Raw genomic sequence first — 13,677 nt, 5'->3', positions numbered from 1 at the left:
ATTTAGACAGTTGAGGAGAAGAGAAGGGGGATTGTCTGAAATCAAAATTCTAACACTTCTAACATTCTCACACTTAAGAGACGACAAAAAAGAGAGAAAATTAAGTAATGCAAGGCACTCAATTCTGAAAAGATTTTGGATGACTTCGGATGAACTTAGGGGCCGTTTGGATACGCGGATTTTAGAATTCATGTTTTTAGTTTGAAAACAGTGTAAAAGATGGTTCATGTTGCAGCTGCTGAATGCTGTCCTCGCAGCGTTTCTTAGATTTTAAGTAAGAAATCCAGGTTTTAGAAATCTCTCCCGCATCCTGAGATTTCTAAAACCTAGGGATGACCTACTACTCTCTTCCTAATGGAAAGAAGGGCGAGAAATCAACAAACGGCGGCCGGTCTGCTTCTTCTCTTATTTCACATCTACAATTTCGAAGAAATCTCGGATTCTAAAATTCGCATATCCAAACGGCCCCTAAACATATGATGAATGGCATTTCTCTTGGACCATTGAAACACAAGTATATCCAATTACGGTAATTTTTAAGTAATGGCCCCTCCAAGTGATGGCTAATAGGTTATTGGACGTTAGGAATTGACAAGGGTCTTCAAGAAACTGAGATGAATGTACAAAATTTTCATAGTTTGTTGGATTATATAATAAGAGATGTCTTTTTAAGACAGCATCATTTTTGTTGAGCAAAACTTGGATGATTCTAAACCTTTTATCAATCACGATGAAAAAGATGTCCTAGAGATGTCTTTAAGCAGCTGATTTTTTTTTATAAAGCCTCTATCTTGTAAATGAGATCTCTTACAAGAGGAGATCATTTGGCTAGTAGATCTCTTATGTAATATTCCCCACTAAAGATTGCAATGAGAGATTGCAATGCTCTCTTTTACTATCATTTTTGTACAAATTCAGGACGTAACACATAAGTGTCCCATGATCAAATTCCCACTCCCAGACCACCTTACAAAGAGAAACTAAAAATGAACACAGAAGAATGAACCAAAGACACAATGTTCCTGTACAAATGTTTATGGGTTTGTGTAGAAGTTGTCATTGCACCAAATTTTCAGCAACATGGGTATTCAGAAGCTGTTTCGGGCATGACATCGACTCGTAGTCGTTTCTGATTGACCGGTGGTTCAGATTCGGATTCTGAATCTGTGGATTTATGCTTTGATGGGAGAGATGTTGAATTGGAATCAGTTTCTCCCTGTGATTTGGGTGAAGACTCAACCTGGGGTTCGGAGCTTGACGGCATGTCCGGCAATGACTGCCGACTGTAAGAAGGCATGAAGCTGTTGCCAGCCTTCTGCTGCTCCTCTAAAATCTTCTGCAAGTATCTTGCATGTTCCTCTATACGTAACTGAAGAGCCCTTTGCACCTGCCACAAAAATATTATTAATAATGAAACAAATATGTCAATGTAAGGACAATGGCAGCCTCCATTAGGAAATATAAATAGGACAAACAATAAAATAATAAATAATCAAATATCATTACTCAAGTTGTTTAATACAGTTTATGATCATCGGATATCAAATAGTTTTCGACATTCTTTTCTCTTTCAATGAATTTGGTTATCACTTCAAAATTTTACATCCCTACATCAGGAGCTATCTACTGGTTGAACTTACAGGTGCTTTCTCAGACTCAACCAACAGAGAGACTGTATTTCTTCTCTTATTGCTCTTGCTGTTCATAGTCATCTCCCACACTCCTAGTTTGCCAATGCTGAAGGCTATCCCCTTTCTCATATTCTCTCTTTATGTTTGTCATTTGTTTTTTTTTCTATTTTAAATAACTTTTTGTTTCTTATGTTACAAGATGTTACCAGATATAGCTTACCACACTGTCGTAGTCAAGACATGGTCAACAATCTGAGTAGAAGTATCTAATTTGTGGGTGGAAATACCAGCCCCATTTGTTTGTGTGTCTGTGTTAGATGTAGTTAAGTTTGTCTCTCTTTCTGACTGTAATGAAGATCTGTATATGAATAACAGGCTTTATCAGCAGCTATCTACTGGTTGAACTTACAGGTGGCAGCAAATCATTGATCGATTGACGGGTGGGTCCTGCTATGCTTCAATTTTCATTCTTCATTTTGATCCTCCTGTTGCTGAACAAAACCATGGCCTGATGTGTGGCAAATGTGGGTGGCATGCAAATGGTTTCTCTCTGAGCATCAAACCCGATTTGGTTTGTTGCGATCCTCTGTTTCCCATGCAGCTCAACAATGTCGAATTTCTAACAATCTTCTTACCCATGCCTAAACCCCCTTCTTCAATCCTTTTACAAACCTTTTTCCAATTCAAAAGATGACTAATCTTCCTCCCTCTCCTTTTTCCTTCCCAAAAGAAGTCTCTCTAGAGCTTCTCCACGTCATGTGCCATCCCCTTCGGCATCCTAAAGGATAAGCATTCATTCTTCCATCTTGCCAGTTTCTTCTCCATCCCCTCAACCGGTGGGGCCGTAAGGCCTTCAGCGACATGCCCACCCCCAATGGAAGCCCAAGATATAGCATAGGAAGAGGTTGTTGGGAACTGCCACATCCCTAATGAGATGGGATATACCCTTCTACCAGTAAACACCCCTAATGAGGTTGATTGGGAACTGTCACATTCACTAACTTGTTGAACACCTCTCATACTACTGTGAACAAAAAGGAGAATAATGGATTCGCTTGCCTAAGACCCCTTCCTTTGAACAGCGGAAAAAACCCACCGCCTTCCATTAACAATAAACAAAAGGAAATGGTTAGAAATGCACTCTCTGACCACCCTCTCCGTCAAGCACCAAATCACATCCTATCCAACATATACACAAGAAGCGCCAGTCTACAAGGTCATATGTTTTTTTCATATTGATCTTGCAAATCATACCCTTCTCTCCCCTCTGTTGCCAAGTGTCAAGGCACTCGTCAGAAAACAACAGTCCATCAAAAGCCTCCCATCCACAAAAGCCCCTTGTGTAGGGGAAATTACTTGTCCCATTAGGATACCTCACAGCTAGCCTTCACAATGATCTTGTAAAGGCTTCCGACCAAGCTAATGGGTCTTAAGTCCATCTCTTTTGCTCCAGCTTTCTTAGGGATTAGAGAGACAAAAGTAGCAATAGCATCCCTATTGATGCGCACCATAGAAAATGATTCCCCAACGATCTTGTAAAGGCTCCCAACCAAGCTAATGGGTCGGAATTCCATCTCTTTTGCTCTCACTTTCTTAGGGATTAGAGAGATAAAAGTATCTATAAGTCTATAACATCCCTATTGATGCGCCTCCTAGAAATAATTCCGTCATCTGCTCTATTAGATCCCCCATTATCCAATCCCAACTACCTTGGAAAAAGCCATAATGGAACTGTTAGGACCCAGAGCCTTGGCCCCTACCCATGGCAAAAATCACCTCCTTAACCTCCTCTTCCTCAACGGCCCACTCGTGCCACAGCTAAACTAGCCTTATGCCTGTTCGTTTCAGATTATGACAACCGATTGTTAGTCCAAAACCTATTATTGGACTCAAAATTACATTTAAATTTGAGTCCAACAATAGGTTTAGGGCTGACAATCGGTTGCCATAATCTGAAACGAACAGGGCTTAATGTGTTTGAAATTAATCCCATTGAGGGTCGTTCCTTCCCCATATGCAGTTTACAAGCCACAAAATACTACCTCGAGTTTAGACTCACAATCATCAACACCTCCGGTTTACAATTCACCACCAAGTCCCTCACTGCCATCTTTTTATGCGTACCCCCATACACTAAATATTCCATGATATGATCTTCATTAATCAACATTTTGTTTCCCATTCCCCTTCCCCCTTCTTCAACACTTCCTACTCCTCTCAAGTCGTAATTGATTGATAACTCCAGCTTCTCTAGTTCCTCACCATCTTCTTTCTTGTTATACCCAAATTCTTATCCTCTTTAACTGTTGCTTTGTAGCCATTTAAATAGATATACCAAAAACTGTTGAAATATGAGGAGTGCTACTATAAAAAGCACTAAATATACGACGTAGATGAGATTATAGGAAGCATATCAGACCCCACCATATGATGTTAGTGTGACATGCGCCCTTCATCCATGGGCCCCACCGTGTAGATATCATTGCCTAAAAATCACTTTTATCAAACATCCCAAGCCATTCAAATGTAGACCTGAATGTGGACAGTTCCTTAAGCTTTTCTTAATGGGCACTTGCAGGCTATCAATCAAACATGGCAATTTTATAAAAGTGATTTGTCACTGTCACAGACATAAACAAGTCAAACGATGGCACACACCTCAAGCTGTTCATGAAGCTGTTTCTGGACTTCCATTTGCATGCGTAGAGCCTCTGTGACGTGCATGCCCCTGTTACAAGAGTGAAAGTGAAAGGAAAAGGACAATGAGTATCAAGAAAATAATTTCACTGAAGCTCGGCCAGTAAGAAAAAACAGCAGGTGAAGACTCACTTTTTGGTGCCTGCATCGCCTTCTTTGCTAACCGTAGTCACCTTCTTTTCCTCTGAGGAACCCTTTTTGTCTTTCCAATCAAAATGAAAATCCAACAACCGTCAGATGAGTTTCACAACTATTGGAAATATGAAGTTGGTATTTTATGAATTGTGTTCACAGTTATTCATAATCTACTCAGTACCTAATTCATCAGAATAAACATAATTATTTACCTTCTTTCATCTCTGGAAGATACTTGGCAAGTCGATATTTCTGCATATTAAAACTCATTTAAATATATAGGGATAGAATGACACGGCAATCAATTTAATACTTAAGATCAGTATAAGACAATATTTGCGACATTACCTGCAAGTGGCTTTTTATGTGATAGATGGTCAAACCCTCAACATTCATAGCCTTCAATATAGCCTTGGGAGTTGCCTCTGCATTTCACAGTAAGCCTTGTGAGACGGAAAATATTTCAGTATAGTACTCAATTGAAGGTTTATGCTTACTCTCAGCCCCATCAAGCTTGTTGACAGCTTCAATGAAACTCTCGTGGAGCTCAAGGGTCCACCTTAATCTTGGCTTGTGAACAGCTGCAGCCTTGGAAGTAGAGGAGGTTGAAAAGAGCTGAATACCAACAGGAGGGACTGAACACTGATGGGTCTGAATGGATTTAGTTTCAACTTCTGGGACAGACGAAACCAGAGGTACCTCATAAATTTCCTACATAAAGTGAACAACATATTTTTTTTTGAATGGCAAAATTGAACGACAATATCCAAAGTAAGACACTAGCACAAACATAATAAGGAGAAGACGAGACAGACTATTGTTGTTCAAAGGTGTGCATATTCAATGACATAAGAAAAGAATACGCCAAATGCACTCACATCCATTCCAGGATTTTCTCCATTGTCCGTCATAGCTATGTGAAGTTCTTCCGATAAAATCTGCAATTCCAACTGCTCGTTGAATGCTAAACAATTGGTCGCAAAATTTTCAGCATGAAAGCTGTCATCTGAAGAATTTTCAGGAAAGTTATGAAAATTCTTGAGCAGATCCCCTGAGCAGTCACCCTCATCGCGTCTATCACCTATATCCCCACTCAAAAGCAATGGCGAATTTGAAGAGTTAACAGCAGAAATGGACTGATCGTATTTCGGGGGAGGTGGGAGGAAGGGTAAGTTGCTGAGAGGTTGATGGGTATCTGAGCTTGTCGAAGATGATAAGAATAAACTGGTACAGAATGTAGATCGAGAAAACATGGGTTCAGGAAATTGGGGCTGAGAAACATAAGCAATGGAGCTTCTTGTTTTAGAGTTTGGACTTGACTTCTCCGGATGGAATGGGAATCCTTGCTGATGGCCTGGTGAACTGAATAATTTAGTTTCTATATACATTGGTGGAGTACAATAAGTATGTGCCAGTGTATGAGACTCGCTTTCTTTCGCTGTATCGATACTATGGCCATTCATGGTCTTTGATGGTAGTTCAATCATTTGTCCAACTTATAAACTGAAAGATGCAATCTGGAACAGTTCCACGTATATTTTACTTGCTCAACCATCCATTGCAACCAATGAACTCTCAACTGAAGATGGTTTTGAAATGAAAACGGGCACAGATGGATAACAAGTACACTGCATACAATAGCAGGAACTGGTGAATTTTAGTTTCTTAATTAGATTGTACAAGGCTCACCAAAAGAGTAGAATATAATTTAAATATTTACACATGAATCCAGAAACTAAGAAAATTTTGAATCTTCATTTTCAAAGAGGTAGAAAGTGGGCCAACAGTAAATTTCATTCATTCAATAATTCCTCCAATAAGGGCTTCCCAATGCAAAGGCAGAGGAAAAAATCCGCAATCTGATAATTAAAATGCTTTAAGTCACTTATTCATTATCATCAGTCACTACATAGTGATACAAGTGCGAGACACCGAATATAAAGCAAAAAACAATTATAAAACGAGCCAACTTTCAGAATCCAATTAAGGATTAAATTAGAACTGCCCAATCTCAGGATACCAAATTCCCATATTTGTCTCAAGGACAAAGGAAAAAAGAACTTCAAATCAAAAGTCAACCCAACAAAACATGGCAACAAGCCGAAGGATAAACAGTAATTCTCTTTCTAGTAATAGCATGTCAGAAAAACTGGCAGTCAAATGATCCATGCCACATATCTACTGACTACACCAACAAATAAAACATGAAGTGTATAAGCAAGATGGATGTAGTTTGCTAGCTTGGCAACAATCATTCGCATAGTCCAATAGATTTGAGTAGATCGGGGGAGAGATTATTCATCTAAGCATGACCAAATCCCTACTCTCTAGTAGAACGCATAACCAATCAAGCAAGCACATGAAACAGCTATCCTGATATGGCGTTCCAAGACATACAGAATCCAAACTAACAGCCATGGAGTGGATGACTTTCACGTCAACTAAGTAAATGATTAGTTCCAGGCTTCCTGTGAAGGCCATGGCTAACCTCCAAATTATGTTAGTCACCTTGTTGGCCTACAACAAACAACTTAGAGAGTTCCAATTTTGATCCAAGCATGGCAGATGTAAGAAAGAAAAACCGACCCATGTGAATGGGCCAAACTACCCTCAATTCATAGGGGCAGGGTTGCGTTTATCAGATTCATGAATTTCAACCTAAGAAATCTGTTCAAACACTGGATGCCTTTGTGACATGACTAATCCCCATATATAGACGTGTGTCCAGCCTGTTGTCCTAACTCCTAACCAAAATAGACTCCAGACTTGGAGAAGCAAGGGAGGGCTGTGACTCTTTCCCCCATTTCCTACCTTTGGACATCTAACAAGGGAAACTACAACAGAGTATGCTGTGTTGAAAACCCATAAGTTTGTCCACTCCATAATCACCCAAAAGCTGATGAAGAAATACATATTACATGTGAGTCATATCATGTTAGTGATGGTATTTAGATCTTGAAACCAGAGACTACACATTTTTTTGAACCAAAAACCAAAGACTACACACAGACAAATGGATACTCGCACGAGTCGTACCCATAATACATAGGAATGATGTTCCAATGCTACGACCTGAGCTAAAGATTGTATTTCATTATTCATCAGCCTAAATTTCTGTAGTAGATATTTTCTACATCTGTCGAACAGGAATTACCTCGTAAGAAATGCAAACTACCCTTGGACACAAATAAAACATAAATGTTGAAGTATGTGAACCCCAGAACTTTAGGAATTTGAATTTCTTGCAAACAAGCAAAGCCAATTAGTGTCGTGCTTGAGAGGCAAGCAGGCATAGAAGAAAAACTTTAAAGCTCTAGAGAGGACTCCATACACGAACTACCGTAATTTGGGAGGAAAAATCATCTTCTTTGAAACAAGAATCCTAAAAGAGATCGAAAACAACAAGAACAGCCATTGCCTGAGAAAGAATTAACACAATTATTTTCTTCATAAATATCACAGTCAAACCATCAAATGCAAATTTCTCAGAAAGCGATCTGACAACACAAACAAATATTTTTTTTAAATCACAAAAATGGTTTTCATCATAGAACTAAGCAACCATTTAGAAATTACAAATTCTTAAGAATAAGAAAGCCATAAACTGATAAAAGAGTAAGAAAGCCAAAAAGGACGAAAACTCGGCAACCATATAGTAAGGCACTGAATACAAATTATCAGCAAAAAGCTACAGTTATAATAACCCAAAAATCAAAATGAGATCTTCTCTCTTATACCCATTAATACAAACATTCTGCAAGCAAACAAAATTTCAAAAGAGTGCCCTTTATTACAGAATTAATCAATCATTAATGTCCTAAAGAAAACAAGAGCTCTGGTGACAACTCACAAAAACAAAAAAATCATGAATCATAGTTCACAATCATGCCTGTAATTACAGAAACAAACAATTGCTTAGCTAAACCGTCATCCTTTTTAATCCTTTCAATAACCAAATAAGCAATCTTTTGTTTGAAAAAAAAGAAAAACCCTACCAATCATATCAAGCAAAATGAGATCAGCTAAGCATACCCTTTTTCCTTTTAACACAGAACCCATAAAGGAGGTACGATCTAAAGCTGCAGAAAGCTTAATCTTAAGACATATCATCAAAACCCAGTAAAAAATTTTCTAAAAAATGAAGAAAAATATTATTTATTACCTTGAATGGAAACTGAAAAACAAGAAGAGGTGGAAGATTTTACAGAGAAAGAAAGGCTCTCACGACTCTCAATCATTCCCCGCATAAATGATTAAAACAACTATTCATTTTTTTTTTAATATTTAAAATTACCTAAATACCCCTCCGTTGTGTATAAAACACATTTTGCCGCCGTCTTATACAGCAGAGTCCTTTCTCTTCACGACAAAAGAATGGACATGTTTTGGGTCCCACTCGGACACATGTATATGCAATCTAGGCCGTCGATCTTGTTGATCATAAAATGCTCACACTATCTTGGTCACAAGAAGGGTCATCCACGCATAGGATAAATGTCTACGACAGTTTGGCTTTTCTTGTTTTTTTTTATTTTATGAAATGGTAGAATGATTTCATTAGATAAGGGAGCGGGCCAAGGAGGACCACTCCCGAAAGTACACGAGAAATAATAAAAATAAAGATATAAAAAAACTCTCAAGGAGGGAGGAAGTCAAACCACTCCAATGTCATACAACTAACCCCACCCCTAGCCAAAGAATCCGCCTCCCCATTGGCAGATCTCCGCACATGATTAAAAACAATAGCAGAGTCTGAGATTAGATCATCTATTTCATCGAAGATAGACGAAAATCTCCAAGGAGACAACACCGCCCCCTTCAACCATCGAATTACATTGAGTGAATCACCCTCCACAATTATGTGATCCATGCTCTCTCTATCAAGTCCTTTAATACCATGATATACCGCCTTTACCATGATATACTGCTTTTCTTGTTGGGACCTTTAATGAGGTTTAATTGATCAAGGGCCCGAAGTCCATCTGATCAAGGGCCTAATCTCTTGTGAAACCCACGAAATCCCTACATACCACATGGCATAGAGAGGGATAGTTTTGCCATTTAAAGAAAAAGTGGAAAAAGTAGCTGTGAGCATGATAAGAGGTGATAAAAGGCTATCCCCTTCCTTATCATTCTTCTTTGTTGAATAGTCACCACAAAAGAAGATAGAAGATTATCAGATGAGATTTTCCAACACCCTTCAATAATTAGTTTTGGACTCTATCTAATTTTAAAGATATTCTAAATTTTTAAAGAGAATCTTATACACACTGGATTCTATTTTAAAGATATTAAAAATCAATTAGAGGGCTCTGTTTTTTCCCTCTCCATTCACAAAATAGAACAAAAAACAACTATCATCTGATGATGATGATGTAGTCTGCTCTTCCATTTTCTCTTTTTTCCACGGAAAGGACAGAAGGGTCCTCTTCACTCTTTTCTTCTTTCATTTTCTTTTATAACAGAGAGATAAAAAGTATCCAAAGCACTGTCACCAACTTTTTAATCTCCTCTCCTTTATTATCTCAAACTTAGATAACGTATACATTCTCTCGACTTCCATCTTGATGTATGACAGGTTCATGAAAGTTTAGGAGTCTTGTTTTTTTTAGGAAGTTAAACGATTCTATTACTATTAGGACTTGTATTATGATTAGGATATTAGTCTGAATAGGTGAGAAGATGATTGGAAGTCTATAATTAAATATAGATGTATGCATGTGTATGACATCATCTTTCATTGAATAAACTTTGGTTCCTTTCGGATTCAAGGTTTTCCCCCCTATGGTTTCGGGGGACCCCATACCATCTGAATGTGACCCTGGATTAGGTAGACCAAAGCCATAGGGCGGGCCCACAAACCAATGTGACGCCTTAGGTTGAAAGACATATAGAGGGTCTTATCTAGGCAGTATAGCCTTATCATTATTCTTGTCCACGTGCTATTTTGTAATGAACCACTACCTGCTCAGGTTCCACTACCTTAGTGGTCGAGATAAGCCTCCTCAATTCATGTATGGAGGTACGTTTGATGCTGGTTGCATATATGAAGAGATGTCCAGTCTCAACCCCAACCAAGAACCTTTAAAGTCTGTAGAGAGCTGGAATATCACATCTCCTCACCCCTTAGGATATGTGAATCCATGGTATGATATTCCTACTTTGGTGCCTAGGGACAAATACGTGTCAAAAAGTAAGCACATCACACACATTCAAATATAAATACCCAATAGATGCTATGAAATAAACCTTTTATTAATAAATGAATTTTTAATACAATAAATGTACTGAAATTAAGGCATATATGCTAATAGCATGTACCGGTCCAAGAATGAAAACAAGAGATATGCTGACGCTCTCTCCCGCCCTCCTTCACCCACTTCTCCATTTCCCATTGGACGCAACGATAGTTGGCCTTCTATCATCTTCTATCTGGTAGACTTGGTAAAAGGGCCCCTCCATTCCCTGGACCGACTGCCGGTTCCACCATCACGATTTAGAGTTGGTTTTGTCAGAAGATCATCTGAGATGATTACTTGGGCATTAAGTGTGCCACCAACGTAATCCAACCAAGCATGGAGAGTTTGAATCACTCGACGGTGTTCGTGTGAGCATCCAGATCCACCCAAGGGAAATCTTCGTGTCACCACCAACCAACTGAAACATCAGGTAGGAAAAAAAATATGGATTATAAAATCCGGGTTTTAGATTGTAAAATCCAGGATTTTACAATCTTGGATTAAAAATTCACGTATCCAAACATGGATTATCTGTAACGCCCCGGATTTTTGGAAATACCAACTCGGTGCGTAGAAGAATATTACATCATCTTTCTCAATAACTTTCATTATTCCCAAGATCTCAAATACAACAACTACGTTTAGAGGGTTTACAGAAATTAGGTCTAACTTATTACATCTTAATTCAAGACATAGTTTAAAACATATTTGTCCTTTAGAACAGTTCTGCATTCAACTCTAGCATTCCTCATCTCTCATCTATACTTCACCTAGGGGTTGGAACAATAAAACAAGGAAAAAGGGGTGAGCTCAAATAGCCCAGTAGGGTATAAACAACAAGTGATGTAGAATTATCAAGCTCATAGGAACATGATATTTTGCAGATATGACATCTCACATTATAAACATGGAAAGAAAGAATAAGCACAACATACTTTCCAAACGTATAGAGAAAACTTACAGAACTTGATATCAAGAATTATATATATAGACTTCATTCAACATAGATGCTTTCATTCATAGCCATATCTCGGCCCATTCATAGCCATACCTCGGCTCATAATCCTCTAGATTTACACTCTCTAGAGTCGTCTTTACCCACGTGTACATGGAGGACTATAACGCGTCCACCCGTCATCATATCATAACTCAGTCCATATTAAGAATTAGGGTATCACAAGATAAACTCTAAACATAAACATATCTCACGGAAACAAGTTTCGATGATACAAAATAGAATTATAGCTTTATCAGTAAAATCATTTATCTGAAAGGAATGGGGTCTGAAAGAAAGGATCCCCCTTGGATTCTCATCAGTTGTGGATCTTAGAATGATAGAAACTCTTATAGCAATTGCGTATAAAGATAATCAAAGAATATGAAATATTCACATCCAATATATCAAAAGAGAATCAATGGAGAAAACTCTTACATATAGCAAAAGAGAATCAATGGAAGAAAACCCTTACATATAGCAAAAGAGAATCAATGGAAGAAAACCCTTACATATAGCAAAAGAGAATCAATGGAAGAAAACCCTTACATATAGCAAAAGAGAATAAATGGAAGAAAACTCTTACATATAGTTTTTCGGTCACAGGTTTATTTGAGCTTACACCTTGGAGTGGATAACCTGTAAATATATTCTAATTTTATCAAATTCATGTTTTAAGGCAGTGTCCTTTCTGTCCAGGTAATGTCCATCTATATCCAAAATAATGTTCCCTGTGTTTAGTGTTCTTTCTATTAAATTTTTAAGATCATGGGGCCCAGCATGCACTATTCATATGGACCCCACATGTTACTATTCATGTGGACCCCACAGGTTACTATTCATGTGGACCCCACAGGTTACTATGCTCAGCAGTTCACCATTCTTTGATTTAGTTTATTTCTTGGCTACTATGCTCAGCAGTTCGCCTTTCTTTGATTAAAGTTTACTTTACGGTTACTATGCTAGCATTTTACCGTTCAAATAAGATGGGCTACTATGCTCAGCAGTTCGTCTTTCTTTGATTAAAGTTTACTTTACGGTTACTATACTAGCATTTCACCGTTCAAATAAGATGATAAAACTTGCATAATCTATAGCGAGTTATCGCCTCTTATGCATGCTTTATCCTAATATTTACATAGGTGGTAGAACCAACCATATTACCCATAATAAATACTTTAACTATCTATATGAAAGACTTACCTTGGTAGTGATGAAGTGAATTTCCTTTTTCTTCTTCTCTCTCTCTTTTTCCCTCTCTCTCTTACTCTTTCTTCTCTCTCGTTCTCTTTTCTCTCTCTCTCTCTCTTCTTTTTTTATATTTTTCTTCTTCTTCTCTTCCTCTATTTATAGGTATTTTTTTTCAACTACAGTCTTAAATTCACAACTACTCTCTTAAATGCTTTCACAAAAATATAGGAATAGTAAAGGTATAAATAAATGAATAGTAAATGCTGCTTGAATAGTAACAGGATGATTAATATTATTTAATTATTATTTTCGTCGGTGAAGCGCAACTACTCATTAATGATAGTGGTTGTGGAGTGACCCGCTTAACCAATGAGTTAATGAAAGTGGTTGCGGTGTGTCCTTCTGGTAGTGGTTCCCACTAGTGATGGGTCCCGCTGGCGTTGGTCCCGCTATTTGTGGGTCCTGCTTGTTGTGGGTCCCACTGGTGGTAGGACCCGCTTGTGTGGGGCCCGCTGATGTGGGACCCACTGTTGGTGGGACCCGCTTGTGAATAGTACTCGGTGGGTCCTACTGTGAATAGTAATTTTGAATAGTTTATCTCAACAGTGAACTTGCATAGTATTTTTGAATAGTAATCTTACATAGTATTTCTGCATAGTAATATTGCATAGTGACTATTGTTTGTGAATAGTAATTATGAATAGTGACTATTGGTAATTAATATGTGTAAGTATCTACTTATTTTTAGTTGACATCTGGGACGGTGGTTTAGTGGTAGGAAGCCGTTCAA

At 38.1% G+C, this 13,677-nt stretch overlaps 1 protein-coding gene across 5 annotated transcripts; it reads right to left on the bottom strand.

Moving 5' to 3' along the window:
• Positions 1 to 838: 838 nt before the first annotated feature.
• On the bottom strand, positions 839 to 8,777 carry LOC143879880 (myb-like HTH transcriptional regulator family protein). 5 transcript variants are annotated; one of them, XM_077382536.1, is made up of 8 exons: positions 8,626 to 8,777; positions 5,342 to 5,817; positions 4,961 to 5,174; positions 4,812 to 4,888; positions 4,676 to 4,715; positions 4,461 to 4,530; positions 4,290 to 4,359; positions 839 to 1,387 (listed from the first exon to the last, which is right to left on the bottom strand). In XM_077382536.1, the coding sequence occupies exons 1-8, from the start codon at positions 8,708 to 8,710 to the stop codon at positions 1,073 to 1,075; spliced, it is 1,347 nt and encodes a 448-aa protein (XP_077238651.1). In that variant the 5' UTR covers positions 8,711 to 8,777; the 3' UTR covers positions 839 to 1,072. The 5 variants fall into 5 exon arrangements, with proteins under 5 accessions (XP_077238651.1, XP_077238649.1, XP_077238652.1 ...); XM_077382534.1 differs by having other exon boundaries at positions 5,342 to 6,091; positions 8,626 to 8,761; XM_077382537.1 differs by lacking the exon at positions 8,626 to 8,777 and adding an exon at positions 8,496 to 8,623.
• Between the last annotated feature and the right edge of the window lie 4,900 nt (positions 8,778 to 13,677).

Source organism: Tasmannia lanceolata, unplaced genomic scaffold, assembly GCF_043159265.1.
Source record: "Tasmannia lanceolata isolate RefF3 unplaced genomic scaffold, GAP_Taslan_0.1 ptg000006l, whole genome shotgun sequence".
In the NCBI taxonomy this organism is placed as follows: domain Eukaryota; kingdom Viridiplantae; phylum Streptophyta; class Magnoliopsida; order Canellales; family Winteraceae; genus Tasmannia; species Tasmannia lanceolata.
Note: the sequence above shows the minus strand (reverse complement) of the source record. Positions and strands in the feature narration are given on the sequence as shown.

What these genes read in the sequence shown, in the direction of transcription:
- LOC143879880 (XM_077382534.1), bottom strand. Translation starts at nt 5,950, where the DNA reads ATGATTGAACTACCATCAAAGACCATGAATGGCCATAGTATCGATACA. An exon ending in CAAGCTTGATGGGGCTGAGA is followed by an intron (nt 4,889 to 4,960) that starts GTAAGCATAAAC and finishes TGTGAAATGCAG; the next exon opens with AGGCAACTCCCAAGGCTATA. An exon ending in TCTTCCAGAGATGAAAGAAG is followed by an intron (nt 4,531 to 4,675) that starts GTAAATAATTAT and finishes TTGATTGGAAAG; the next exon opens with ACAAAAAGGGTTCCTCAGAG.